The sequence below is a fragment of the Excalfactoria chinensis genome, chromosome 3 (genome assembly GCF_039878825.1).
Source record: "Excalfactoria chinensis isolate bCotChi1 chromosome 3, bCotChi1.hap2, whole genome shotgun sequence".
NCBI lineage: Eukaryota > Metazoa > Chordata > Aves > Galliformes > Phasianidae > Excalfactoria > Excalfactoria chinensis.
The window spans coordinates 69,956,840-69,971,314 of NC_092827.1; the positions used below are offsets into that span (position 1 = coordinate 69,956,840).

At 35.5% G+C, this 14,475-nt stretch overlaps 1 protein-coding gene across 8 annotated transcripts in view; it reads left to right on the forward strand.

Moving 5' to 3' along the window:
* RYR2 (ryanodine receptor 2) overlaps positions 1 to 14,475 on the forward strand; it is a 314,525-nt gene that overhangs the window by 122,831 nt on the left and 177,219 nt on the right. For all 8 annotated transcript variants that reach the window (XM_072331791.1, XM_072331794.1, XM_072331787.1 and 5 more), the window contains 4 exons: positions 706 to 780; positions 1,484 to 1,562; positions 1,889 to 2,001; positions 13,434 to 13,533. In XM_072331791.1, coding sequence (XP_072187892.1) covers positions 706 to 780; positions 1,484 to 1,562; positions 1,889 to 2,001; positions 13,434 to 13,533 — 367 coding nt within the window. The remainder of the gene's footprint in view (positions 1 to 705; positions 781 to 1,483; positions 1,563 to 1,888; positions 2,002 to 13,433; positions 13,534 to 14,475) is intronic.

Sequence of the window (14,475 nt, forward strand, 5' to 3'; positions counted from 1 at the left end):
TCTTGAGTTGTCTTGGATGTCTTTGAGCAGTTGTCTGGCCTAGCAGATAAAGGATTCTGTCTATTAATATCAAAATGCCGAAGTCCAAGCTGTCTTGAAAATGCAGTTCTTAAATGAGGTTGATAAATAATTAGTATTTTCTAGTAAAGACAGGGGCAATACACAAGACGCTCCCTTGAAAGATCTCTTATGTATAAAAATGAGGAAGTAATAAGAGACTTAAGGTTATGTAACAGTGTAGAGAATACTACAAAGTACAACAGAGCTGCAGTTCTCTGGGGTCCTTATGCTTTCAGCCCAAGGAAGAAGGATTCAAATTTTATTCAATATATTTTATAACTCACTTATGACTGGGCACAAAATACAGCATTTTCCATCATTAGTGAGTTGAGGAACTCTAGGAGGAAGAAGTCAAGAGCTTTTAGATATGCTTTTAGATATTCTATCCAGGATTTGTCCCAAGGACTTTTTATATTCTAGCTAAAGCTCACTATATTTGGAGGCAATTAAAACTAAGGTGAAAACATTCAAAAAGCTACGTGCTTAAATAATACCTGAGTAGGATTTTTTTCTAGAAATATACTTCTCTGTGACAGGAAAAATAAAAACTGTCCAGTGATTGATTTTTTAAATTACTTTATTTTTGTTTATTTTTCAAAAGGCCTGAATTTTGTCCAATGTACCAGTATATTATTTCTTTTTCAGTCTGCACAAGGTGGTGGTCATCGAACACTTCTCTATGGACATGCAATCCTGCTGCGCCATTCCTACAGTGGCATGGTATGTAACAGGATTTGATAGCAGTAATGATTTATTTAATGTATGAAAGCAATGTCTGACTGTACCTAGCTTGTTGCCATTTGTTGATACTGGGAGAACTATTAATATCTTTTTACCCTTGGTTCATGGACATTTTAGTAAAAGTATAGATGCATAGAAGTATGAACTGAAGTCATTTCTCTGTAAGTGCAGAAATAAAGTCTGGCTTCATACTGTTGAGTTCTCTTCTTATCAGTCTATGCTGAATTGATAATATCCCAGTGCTTTTCCCCTGGATATTACGTATTGCATAAGCTGCGACTGAATCAGCAGCTAGATGGCAACCTATTGGAAACAGAGTGGGAAAAGAAATTCCTTCGTGCACATATTTTGCCTTACTTTTCAGTTCCCTAAAGAATTATACAGGTTCAGAACTGCTTAGCTTTAGATGAGTCTTCATGGAGCTGAACTTGGACGTAATCAGCTCCTATTTCCACTCCTGCTATTCCTATCTCAGTGGAAAGTGGGTAAAGTCTGAGAGCTTATTTTAGAACATGTACCTTGATCAAGTCTCATTGAGAGCCATACAGATTAGCAAGCATTTATTTATGTTCTTGACAGTAACTAATTGGGATAATTTAAGAACTGCTTTTGTGTTAGCAGATTTTTGTATTCCAGTGTGTTATCAGGCATAACAAATGATGTGCGATTGTTTTTCTGTTAGTATCTTTGCTGTCTCTCAACATCTCGATCTTCAATGGATAAGCTGGCATTTGATGTAGGACTGCAAGAGGACACCACAGGTAAACACTAGTTTAAAAAGACTGTATAATCAGGAATACATTCAGTCTAAAAATCAGAATAGAGGCCTATAAAAATATGTAAACAATATAAAAATTAAGACTATTTTAAGACTTGTTCTGCATTTTTCTTATCCTTGAGTTTCTAGCATACTGATGGTACAGGAATGATGCTAGTTATTGAAAACACATGAACGCTTGTTTTATCCAGCTGAAAATTGGGTGAGAACTTTTGGACTGAGGTAGCTGTAAATGAATGACAATGAATGACAATACCCTTGGACTTTCTTCCCAATTTCTTTCTCTCTTGTTACTTAACAATGATACAGGTGAAGCATGTTGGTGGACTATCCATCCTGCTTCTAAGCAGCGATCAGAAGGAGAAAAAGTGCGTGTTGGAGATGACCTTATTTTAGTCAGCGTCTCTTCTGAAAGATACTTGGTAAGTAGTGTAAGAATATATGAATGGTGCCTTCCCTATAGAAGTCAATAAAGGTATTACACTAAAATTTTATTTACATTTTAATCTCCACGAAAGAATAGATTAAGGATTCTAAACTGGCATTTGATAACATGTTGTAAAAAAATACACTGAATATCTGCCACTGATTGCATTTGTGTTTGTTTAAGTAATGGATGCAAGTTGAAAATTTTTCTAAGGAAGAAAAGAAGAAAACTTAGAGGAATTTTCCTGAGTTACATAACTGAAATATTAGTAGCCGCTGTTAAAGTTCTGCAGCTCCCAGCACTGTCATATGACTTAAAACTCTACGCTAAATTTTTTTGAATGTTTGGAGTGGTTTTGAAAAGGTCTGTATGCTCTTAGGATTATGAATAGTATAGCATATGATGCTACTGACATGCCATAATTAAAGTACTTAAATTGTTCCTTGAATGAATACTTAATTAAACATAATGGAAGTATTTTAAAACTTTGAGTTAGCTGCTGTTTGTCAGTGGTTTAATTAACTCTGTTCCTCAGTTTCTCATCAAAGTTTCTCTTTGACGCTTTAAGATATTTATTTATTTATTTATTTATTTATTCATAAGATTGTAAGCACCTAAGCTATTCTATCTTAAAACAAAAAAACGAACAACAAAAACCAAACAAACCAGCAAACAGAACAAACCAAACCCAACAACAACTAAAAAAATATCTGAAAGTAAAAATCAGCCCCAGTGACTTGGTAAATGTAGTTACAAATGAAAAAGGAACTTTTTAGAGGGCTCATTTTTAGCACTGTCAAGAGGATTGTTACTGTTTACTCTGTAACATTAATGTTTTTTCTGTGGCCTTTATTTCATTCTTATGTTATGAAATACTATTGCATGAATAGTTTCTATGGTATGAAGAAAAAAATGAAGAATTTAATGAGACATTGTGTGTTTTTTCTCTTTTTGATAAAATTAAACATGTTCTCCCTTTTTTTGAGAAGACATAGTAAAGCGGGATAGTACTGTAATTTTAGCTCCTAAGTAAAAGCGTGTTAACTTACATAGTGAGTTATTTTTCTAAGTGGATATTGTGACACATTTCAGTTAATCTGTATATTTAAAAAACATTTTAAATTATTTTTAGGATAATTGTAATTAGATTCAATGGAAAAGCAACTTACTCTGGACAAATTTAATGAGAAAGTTAATTTCTGAAAAAGTTTTATTGAAAGATTGAATTTTATTTTATTTTTTAATTATTTTTTATTAAATATCTTGAATTACTGAATTACTTTCTGGAGTTCAGTTTTGTTCCAGATCATTTCTCTATGTAGGGATGTGCCTGAATTGTACTCTCTACCCTCTGAATTAGTAAATCCACTCATCCTTATAATCTCTTTAGTTGGAGCATGTGTTGTAGCTGTTAATTCTCAAGGCTATCACATGTACATTTACAAGTAGAGACCTGATACTTGAGATGATTACTGCAGAGACTGATTTCCTTCAATACAGTACATTTTAACAACTCCCATGGTGTTAATATCTATTCTGCATCTTCAATGCAAAATATCAGCATACTCAAATTATATTTTTGCTGTAGAGAGAAATTATACAATGTAACAATGCCTATGTTGTTCATATTTTAATCTCTGTATTATGATCTTAAAAAGATTTATAGCTAAATTATAATAAATAATTATTAAAGCAATTTCAGTTATTCAATTGTGATTTAATAGTAAAAATGAAGGACTGAGCAAAATTAAATTTGCTTTTACGCTCACTCCCACATTTTTATAAATGTGGGTTTCCAGACAAATTAAGAGCTGATGAACTATAAAGCTTCACAGTCATCTGAATATTTATGATTTTACTACCTACTTAGTAATTTTATTAGCAGTAGACTATTAAAAAAAGATGATGAAGACTGAAGTACTCAGTTACCATTTAGTGAGTACTTTTCATGAAAGATGCCTCTTTATCTTAGGCTATTAGACTTAATCTATTGGGCTGCAGGTCTACAGATCTCAAGTCTAGAAATCGTGAACTCAAAGATATTAACTGAATGGCATGTTGTGGTTTCCTCAAGAGCACACAGCGCCCTTGTAGTCCATTTTTATTTCCCACAGCTACATTAGATTGCTTCAGGGCTATTTCCTGAAAATCTTGCTTCATCAGTGTAACTTTATTGGAACACCTGAAAATTAGTAACAGTATTTTGGGCATATACTTCAGAAAAATGTAACCCTTCCAACAATATCACATTTAATCTTTCCTGGAATTGTAAAGATAACTCACTGTGAATGGAACAAAAAAGAAATAGTCTTTTACAAGGTAATCACAATATATTCATCTGAAGTGTGGTGGAGTTGAATAACTCCTACTTTCTATGCCACTTAAAGGAATGTAGCAACAAAGACTTTTCACAGTAGCTAGGATTGTGGAAAAAGAAGTTTATGAATCCAACTTGATGCTGAGACCAAGTAGTTTTAATCGGGTCCAATTAAGGATTTTTTGTTTTTATTTTTTTCTGATGATGAGGTATTCTTCAGAACTCTTGACAGAGAGTGAAGTTTGGCAACTTTCCGAGGGTTAGATTTATATACACTGTGTATTTACAGTTAAAAGCTGAGGACCAGGTAAGCTTGATATCAAACTTTCTATGTCATAGTGTTGCAAGGAATGCAGTATTAATTATTAGTTATTCCTCTCTGTTTCCAAACAGTTTGTTACCTTGAATTAAAACAAGCAAGTAAACAATCTTGGGGCAAACACTTGCATGTCATAATAACAAATGAACAGAGTTCATTCGCAGGGCATACCAACTATCTTTTTCAAAATGTAGCTAGAATGTAGTTTAATTGGTGTAATGTGGAGTGAGCAGGAGGAATACATCAGCCCAATTAGTATAGAGCAGAAAGATGTTTTGCTATCAGTAGTGCTACCATCGAAATGTAAGCCAAAATTCTTCTATTTCATTTCTTGGGAACTGATGTAGTATTTCCAGCAGGTTTCCCTTTCTTGGATATATTAACATGTAATGCTGCACTGAATTTTGCCTGTGCCTATTCTTAATGGCACATCATGATAGCTTTCAAAATTGCCGATTTTGAATAGTTTAGAAATAAAGTTAATTTTATTTTCAGTCAAATTCATGAAATCTCTGGAAAACAATAGTTCTGGTCTTTTAAATGTTTAAGTAAATACAAAATGCATTATAAAAATGAGAATTTGTAGCAATAAGGTCAGTGATATTCAGTCTGAGAAGACAGGAAAGCAGGGAAGAGAATCTGTGAATTCACAGTGCAGGGGTTTCAATAGGGGGCAAAAATTCCTACACTGGAAAGTGTGTAGTAGGTGTCCTGACGCTAATGCTGATCTGCAGCTATGCTATGCAAAAGTGCATTATATGAAAAGGCTTTGAAGTTTATCTTTCTTTAGCTTAAATGACTTCTTGAAACATTGCAAACTAATGTCTTACTTCCTTTGAAGTGAAACCTTTTCATTAGGTATCTTTCTTCAGTCAAGTGATGACATTGATGACATTGTTCTCATTCAGAAATAATATTTTCTAAGGTGGACTTGATACCAGTCATCTGTTGTGAACAACTGGGCAGCTTCCTGCATGCTGGAAAGGCACTCCCTCCGCGTTTACTTGTAGTGACATTCTGTTTTTTTCAGCTCTTAGTTTAAAATCTTTTATCTATTATCAGAGCTTTTGGACACCTCCATCTAACAAATCTATATCTGAACCATTTATTGATGCAATGGGACTAGTTAACACAGCAACATGTGATTCCTCCCCACTTGCCTCATTAATTTCATTATTTTTTCCCTGATGAGTATGGAATACAGTAGCTGAACTTCGTTTTGTTATTTGTGAGAGCACAGTTCCATTCAATATATAGTTATAAATAGGAAAAAAGGGATTATTAAAAATCATTTGAACATATAATTTGCATAAACAAACCAACCTTAAATGAGGGGAATACAATGTAAAGCTGATTTTTTTTTAATTTTTTTTTTATTTTTTAAAATTAATCTGAGATATTTTTTTGATTGATCCAGAGGAGGTCAGAAGACACTAAGGTTGAAAACTGGGATGAAAAATATAATGTACCTCATTAAGAAAATTCATCAAACTTCTGAAATACTGCAGTTCTGTCGTTTAGTAGGTAAAGGTCTAGTGATTTTTTTTCCTCTTCTGCACCAACTTGATCTCTTGCGGCTCCTGTTTGATGAACAGTTGAATCTCCCTCAACAGTGAACAATTAAATGCACTCTACCCTGGTAAAAACAGTGGTTCCTTGTGTCATTTGGCAAGGTGTGGATGAGGTCAGATGCTATATTGTCATCTGAGAACTCAGTGCATCATGTGCTGTCAGGGATCTGCTGCCAGTTAAGTGTGGAAAACATAGCTATGAAAAAGTAGATCCCTCAGCCTTTCCTCATAGGAGCAATATTCCAACTGTCTGATCATCCCTGTGGCTTGCTGTGGACCTGCTCCAATGGCTTCATGTTTTCCTTGTGCTGGTGCCACAGGTCTAGATCCACTACCCAGATGAAGCCTCACAAGGGCAGAGTAGGAGGGGACAAGCTTCTCCCTTACATGGGAAACTGAAGAAAGGCAAGCAGCACGTGATTATTAACATGTCACATGGGACAAAGTTTGCTGAAGTGAGAGGAGTGGGCACCTGCTGGGAAAAACTTTATTAGAAAGAAATTTGGGACCAAACATTTGCACCATTCTGGTAGGGATAATTGTAAGAAGAACTGGTGGAGTGGGACTCAAAAATAAGAATGGCATGAGACATGTGCAGAGGAGTGTTGTGACTGAGAAATCCCCAGCTGCTGAACAAAGATGCAGATGGTAATGCCTAGGGCTGAGAGATGAAAGAAAAATTGAGAAGGAGGAATTGTGGTGAATTTCTGATGCATGGGAAGGAAGATGCTATGCAAGAAAAATGTCAAAAGGCCAGGGTGAGTCTTTGTAGGTCTGATGGTAACATTTTATGAAGAAGAAAATATTTATTATGTTAGCAGGCTGGGCTCAACTTGGTTGAGAAGCTGGTTTAGCTAGGTGGGAGATAGGGGATTGGGATAAAGATTTGGAGAGGAAAGAAAGTGGGAGAGGCCTGGAACAATTAGACTGGAAAGCTGCCTTTTCAGCAGCTGTCTAGGAAACCCACTGTACCGACAGCCTACTACTCATGGTGATTTTCTGTTGATTTAGGTGATATGTGCCTAGAAAGTTGTTTTAAAAGTTTCCTCTCTACATCTCATTCATGTGGGTGTTAGTGTAATGCCACCTATGGTAACATGGAAAATGATACACAAAGTACACCATAAAAATAATTTTCTTACACATTCATAAAGTTGTAGGTGTTAGAAAATGTAAAAATACCCAGAACTAATATGTGTTATGTAATGACTCGAATGTACAGTCACAGTAGCTTTGTATGGAACACTATCTTTAGTGCTGATAATAGAAGCATAAAAACTGTGTCAGAGGCTATAGAACAAAAGACTTTCAAGACAAAATAATAAGCTGAAAATTGAAGTTGGAAATGAGCATTATGATGCTTAGCTGGTTGTTTTACAGGAGAGTGAGATTCTCTGTCAGACTTTGCTGTGGAATTTGCTGAGCAGATTGTCTTTTACAGCAGTCTTGTTTTTAAATGGACGCTGAATCTTTTTTCTCTTACCAGCTGGGTACCTGAATCATGACTCTGGGGTCTTGTTCTTCTGCCTGTGGTCCTAGTGTTTCTCAGTCATGATGTCTGCCACAAATGAGAAGGAAAACTTTTTCTTAAGCATTAGGGCTGCACAGAATGTGATTTATGGTGGGAATAAACTGCTTTTGCAATCTCTAATTGGGGTATTCGAGGTTAATGGCAATTTCTTAGTGTAAGCTATGTGCATCCACTCCTCACTGGGAAATGGTGCTGTCATGCTACTCCTTTGAGGTTTTGAGAAAATGATTTCATTAGTATTTGTTTTGTTTTTGAAATGCTGTAATTTATTGTAGCAAGAGAAATGCCTATGAGGAAATTTATAATTCTCAAGGCTTTAAAAAGTTGACTGTGTTGAATAAAGCCTGAGGCTGCAGACTGAAGATTGAGGAGGAACCGAAATGCTGAACAACTATTTATGAAATGAGCCCCTTTATCCTTTATTCCTCATTAATTCTATGAGACAATGCTTCCTTGAAAAGAATCATGTGGGATCATGTTGTTGGAGAATGTAGTATTTTGCACATACCAGAACACCTTCAGTTTCTATAGACTAATTTGTTTTCTTAACTTTCGATGCTTGCTTCTGCAAAATTAATAATATTTAGTTAACGAAAACACTTGTTTCTAATCATAATACATGATAATAATTTGGAAGGGTTGTAGCTGACGTACTGTAGTTGTCAATGACTCACTGTCTGGATGGAGATCTGTGACAAGGGGTGTCACTCAGTGATCAGTACTGGAACCAATGTACTTTAATATTTCATCAGTGACATCACAGTAAAGCAAAGGAATGGGTTGCCCAAAGAGGTGATTTGGAGACAATGAAGGCCAGGCTGGATGGAGCTCTGAGCAGCCTGATCCAGCTGGAAGTGTCCCTGTTCATTGCAGGGGAGTTGGAGTAGATGATCTTTAAGGGTCCCTTCCAACTCAAATGATGAAGATCAACTGAAGGAGCTGGGCTTGTTCAAATTGGAAAAGAGAAGGCTGCGGGGAAACCTCACTGCACCCTTCTGATATTTAAAGTGAGTTTATAAACATGATGGAAATCAACTTTTAACATGAGTAGATACTGATAAATCAAGGAGGAATGGTTTGAAACTAAAGAAGGGGAGACTTAGATTAGATGTCAGGAGGAAGTATTTTTCTGAGAGGGTGGTGAGTTGCTGGGTTTGACCCAGAGATGTTATGGATACACCATCTCTGGAGGTGTTAAAGGCCAGGTTGGATGGGGCCCTGGACAGTTTGATCTAGTACTTGATCTAGTGGCAGGGGGGTTGGAACTTGGTGATCTTTGGGATCCTTGCAAACCCATGCCATTCTATCATTCTGTGAGTCTATGATTTTAGTAGTTACAGCTCATAAGGTGAACTAATATAAGAAGGGAAATGCAGATGGCCCCAGTCTTTTCTCTTTGGGGTTTTTCTGCTTTCCTGCAGAATCTGGAATTGCCTGCAGCCAGTGATGTAGTGGATTAGAGAATATGTGGTGACTGATTTGTAATGGAAGCTTCTCTGCATCTGTGGGCTTCAGCAACTACTCTCCCACTGCTACATTACCTTTACACTGTGTGGGGAAGCTGGAAAGAATTGGTTCAGTGCCAGCTATTCATCCCTTATCAGTTGAAGAGTTCTCTGTGTTTGCAGATTTGCCATCAAGTTGTTTTAAGACACCTTAGAGAAAGGCAAAGAAAACAAGATATTTTTAGAACTTTAAATTCAAATGGAATTTCCTGGGCTTTTCCTGCTTTGAAACAAACTTTGAATTTCCATTTCTTTTCTGCAGCAAAAATTCATTTATATTTGTTCAATCTGTTTAAATCTAGATGTTTCAGTGCATATAAATGTCTTGCTGCTGTGAGACATAAACCCAGAAAACTAATAACAAACATTTTAGATATGGTTTAACACTTCTGTTTCTTTCTGATAACTCTCTTCCTTGTAACTGGATAGTCTTATTTATTTTGACAGCATCAGTATAACACATGGAGTTACCTACAAAATATTAGTTCATTGCTGACTTGGGTTATAAATTTTAATAGAAATGATGCCTGATAATTAGAAAGATAATGTATGTTTCAGAATCTAGAGAGTGCATCATAGTAATTTTTGATTTTTGCTGATGCTTGCTAAATCCTCTTTTTTAATTCTTTGTTTGAAGACTTTTTTTCCTTTTCCAATAAAAAAGGGAAATAAATTCTTGGGGTTTTTATTATTATTTTGTTTGTTTTGTTATAGATACAGTAATGTGCTTTTTATCTTCTTTGCCAAGATATAAATATCTCTCAGGTAGATATATCTCTGTGTAGCTTTGCTTGCTCTCAGGCTGTCTAAAAAAAGCAGAGATACCCATGAAGTACTTTCCCTCACTTTGATACATGCATTCTTGTTTGTTTACCTATTATGGGAATGTATCTGTTCAAAACTTGTAACATCTCAGATGCTCTTGGAGCACTGAGAAAAGGCACTTATATGGTGGAAAAATGAAGTCTGTATCCTGATCGCTGCCGTCACTTTAAGACAGAGAAAGCGAGAATGGCAAGGGCTGTCAAAATCTCTGAGTACAGAGAAGAAATAGATTAAATGTTATCCTTTTCTTGGCTACACATCTGCGGCCTCTATCTCTGCACCAGCTTATGCTAACTCTTATGAAGCAGTATGGTTGTTGCTACTGTTGTGTGCAGTAGTGAGGCATTCTGGGAAGTGTTCTGCCTTTTATTCAGTTCTCAAATTGTGCCATAGAAGAAGCTTTCTCAATTATTATTTTTCCTTTGCTGTTCTCACATTGCATGTCTGAGAATGAAGCTGAAGGCATAATAATATAATGTGCAGGTAGAAAAAAATACTAGTAGATGACATGTTGATACCAACACGCATTAGCTAAGAGGAAGACTGAAGAAAAGATTGTCTGTCTTTGTTTTCTTCTTCACATGTATATGTTTTGGAGAGAGAATATTAAATTGTTTTTTTTTCTTGCGTAAATAGTACATAAGTTGAAAAAAAATTGTATTTCCAAATTACAGCCTGCATCTTTTCTCCATGGCATCTGTGTATTCCTTTTGTGCATACTGACAGCAAAATTAAAAATACATCATCTCGTTATTTGCAGATGTAGATGCAGTTACAGTGCTGCAATCACTGCTGAAGGGTTCTTGGGGAAATTATCTTGGTTCCTTAGCTCCTCAGTGAGCTGGAATTTGCTGAGCTCTTCTTGAAGACTTGAGAACAGAGAGATGATTTCTTACTTTTCTACGGAGCAGCATAGAGTTCACAACATGACAGCCAGTTCAACTGGGAAACCTGTTGTATTCTGGGAGATGTCAGTCTTTGAGTTTAAATGTGAAAAACTGCACTTAGACTGTAGTGTTTATTTGTGCTCATAAAATACTGTAATTTATTTTTGAAACATGATTGGAAACCTGTGGCAGGTTAAATGCTGTTTTTGGAGATTATTTTCACACTGTTAGGAAAGACAAATCTAGCTTTTTGGCTAAGCTTGGACACTAGTGCAGTGAGAATAATACTGGAGAGGAATGATGCAGGAAAAGAGTGAAGTCTGTCAGTATTAGCATACCAAAAATTTCTGCACTGAAAATATTATTCCTTCATACCTGAAAGACATGTGCTGGAAGTGGTCCTCATAGATGACAGCAAGCTGCTACAAGGCATGGAGGCTGCTCAACATCACATGGAGTGTCGCATTCACATTGTGATTGTTGCATTACAATTTGTTTCTTTTAGACCATTTTATTCTGCTGAAAGTAGCAAACCAAGAGATAAGCTCTGAATAAATTATGTATTAAATTAATTGGGCAGCAGATTGCTTTACAACAACGCTGGGATTTTGAAATATAGCACTGAAAATTTAGGCAATGACAAAGATCTTAGCATCCTTTTTTGCTTTTTCCTTTATTTCTTTTTTTCCTCTCCCCTTCTCTATGCAAGTGACTTAATTGAGTCCTTGACTGTTCATTGACAAATTACTTCCTCTAGAGGGTCAAGGCTTCATTTCATAGTTAGCTGTGGATACTGTTTCAGGGAGCAAATTTAGAACTTCATAGTCAAAGGAATCTTCTTATGTCTTCATTTGCAAATTGAAGAATTCACCAACCAATCTAGGGACATGTGGGAAAGGAAAGAACTGCAAATACAGACTCTCTAATCTGCTGTGGTGGTCATGTGTTAGGAAATGTGTTCGTATTCCAAACTTTAAAATTCTTCACTTAAGACATCTGTGTTATCAGCAGAGCTGTAATTGGAGGGAAAATAACTGTTAAAAATAAATGATACTCTGATGAGAGAAGTCAGTGATGAATTTTTGTTCAGTGTTCTATCTATAATCTTTAGCGTTAATTCAGATGATACCACTGTGGATGAAAATAAGTTCATTAACAGTACAAAGTTACATTAGTTACAATAACTGCTCTGTTGATGGCAGATCTAAGTGACATGGCGATTTTCCTCTTCTGCTCACCCGGAGTGATATATTCTCCACAAAAAGTAATGTCCTTGCTTGGTTGTGATGAATTACTCATTGTCCCTAAATGGATTCTGTGATGTGAGCTAAGTTAGATGAAATCTAACAATAAAATTAAGGTTAGTAGGGCAGGAATGAGATCAGAGATGTGCTGAGGACTTCAATTTCTCAGCATATTCTGCTGCTGATTAAGTTAGGTAATTGTGGTAGTGTGAAAGTGGTTGTTTGCTCAATAAACATCCTCTATTACATATGTTGAGTGACACTGGTATGGTAGCAAAAAATGGCTTTTGTGATTTCTGTTACTTTGTATGTCCGTAACTGTTACGGGCATAGACATGAATAAGCTGTTGTGCTATCTCATTCACTATGTGTGTTGTTGGGAATGTACTTCTTTCTGACCTCCATTGCTACTTCAGTCCTATTAATATTGGTCACAAGCATACAGAAATAGAGACAAATATGACTATTCTTATGGTATTATCAGTAGAATGATGTAGGACAAAGGCTTTGCATAGATGTGGTGTGGTGCATAATATGCTAATAGACGTTGAACTTAGAATTTCTGAGACAGTAATGCCATTGCAGGAGATGAAAATCACATGGAAGCTTAAAACAAAATTGTTAGAAGAGAGTTCACAGAAAAAGAAATGTACCCGCTGATTTCTTATACAGAAAGATATTTTCAGATTAGCTTGTATCATAAAATATTTCTGTAGGAATATATTTTGGAAACTCCCTCATGTCCTTACAAAGTCCATTATTTATTTTCTTTTATCTAATGACTTGAGGAAGCAAGCGGGCAAAAAAAGTCTTTTAAGTGCTCAGTTATACCCAAAGTACAGATTAGTGTCACCTTACAGTATTCAAACTTAATGGAAAATCCCTTGAGGTACAAAAGGAGGAGCACCGGTGTAAGATTTCTGCAGCATTTAATAATTGGTTCTTCAGAGTTTTTGCAATTGTCTAAGACAATTGCAACAAACAATTGCAACAACAAAGTGTTGACTGTTCTGTGTAATCCATGTATGTTTTTTGGGGGCAAATATACTGTACTAGTTTTCTAGCTTTATTTCCAATGTCTCCTGAAGAGCACAAAGGTCTTTGTGACTGATTTTTATTAAATAGGAAAAATGTGATATAACAAAGAAATTGCTTAATACTATTATTGTGATTGCAATGAGATTTGTAACTAAACCTCCTGTAAAAGTCTCTCCTTTCTTGTTTTTAGCATCTCTCCTATGGCAATGGTAGCTTACATGTTGATGCAGCTTTCCAGCAAACTCTTTGGAGCGTAGCACCAATCAGTTCAGGAAGTGAATTTGCCCAAGGTAAGTTTTACTCTAGTTGTTGAAAGACTGACGGTAAATGAAGAATCTGAAGAGTCAAAATTTTCTGCCAAGTGTGGCTGAAATATAAAATTGTGGTTTCTTTTACAATTATTGATTGGATTGAATATTTAAATACAAATATTCTAACAACAGGGGGGGAGAATTATGCTGGAAAACATGCTGGCTGTTTTCTACATCATTGTTTCTAAATACTGAACAGCTGTTTCAAATCTAATTTTACTAAGGTTATATTCATACAGGTTATTAAAAGTTTTTTTTTTTTTTTTTTTTTTTTTTTTTTTTTTTTTTTTTTTTTTTTTGTCCTGATTTCAATTATTAATCCAGATTATTCTGATAAATGCAGTCCTGGTTGCATGTTCTTAAGACTGAGAAAAAACATCCCATTGCAAGTGGAAACTAAAGTGCACAGCTGAATCTCTTTTTGTATCAGTACAACACTTCTCTAATAGTTAAAAAGTCTAGTCAAACCATGAATCTTAAAACTTTGATCTTATTAAAACAATAAAAGGTAGGAGAACCAGTTAGATAAATTCACCTGTGTCCTTCAGGGATTTGATCTGAGCATAGATTATTGAGCATTTTTAGTCTTGTACTGGTTTGGTCTGGCAAGATAAGCACTAGATTTGGTCCAGAAACCTTTGCTTTGTTTTCGGTCACAGTCTCACTGGTGGATTGCCAGGTAGAAGGAGAAAAGAGAAAATAATGAATTCAAATATAGAAAGTTTGGAACTGGATAGAAGGATAAAGAAGAAAATGAAGAGTGTGCTCCAAGATAGGGCTGGGGAAAAGGAGAACAGGAAGTAACTAGCAAGATGCTAGAAACTACATGCTGACTTAAAGCAATGTGTGTTGGTGCAGGATGCAAAATACAGAAAAATGGTCTGTTTGTAAGTGGTTGGAAAGAATGTTTTTGTCCTTAGA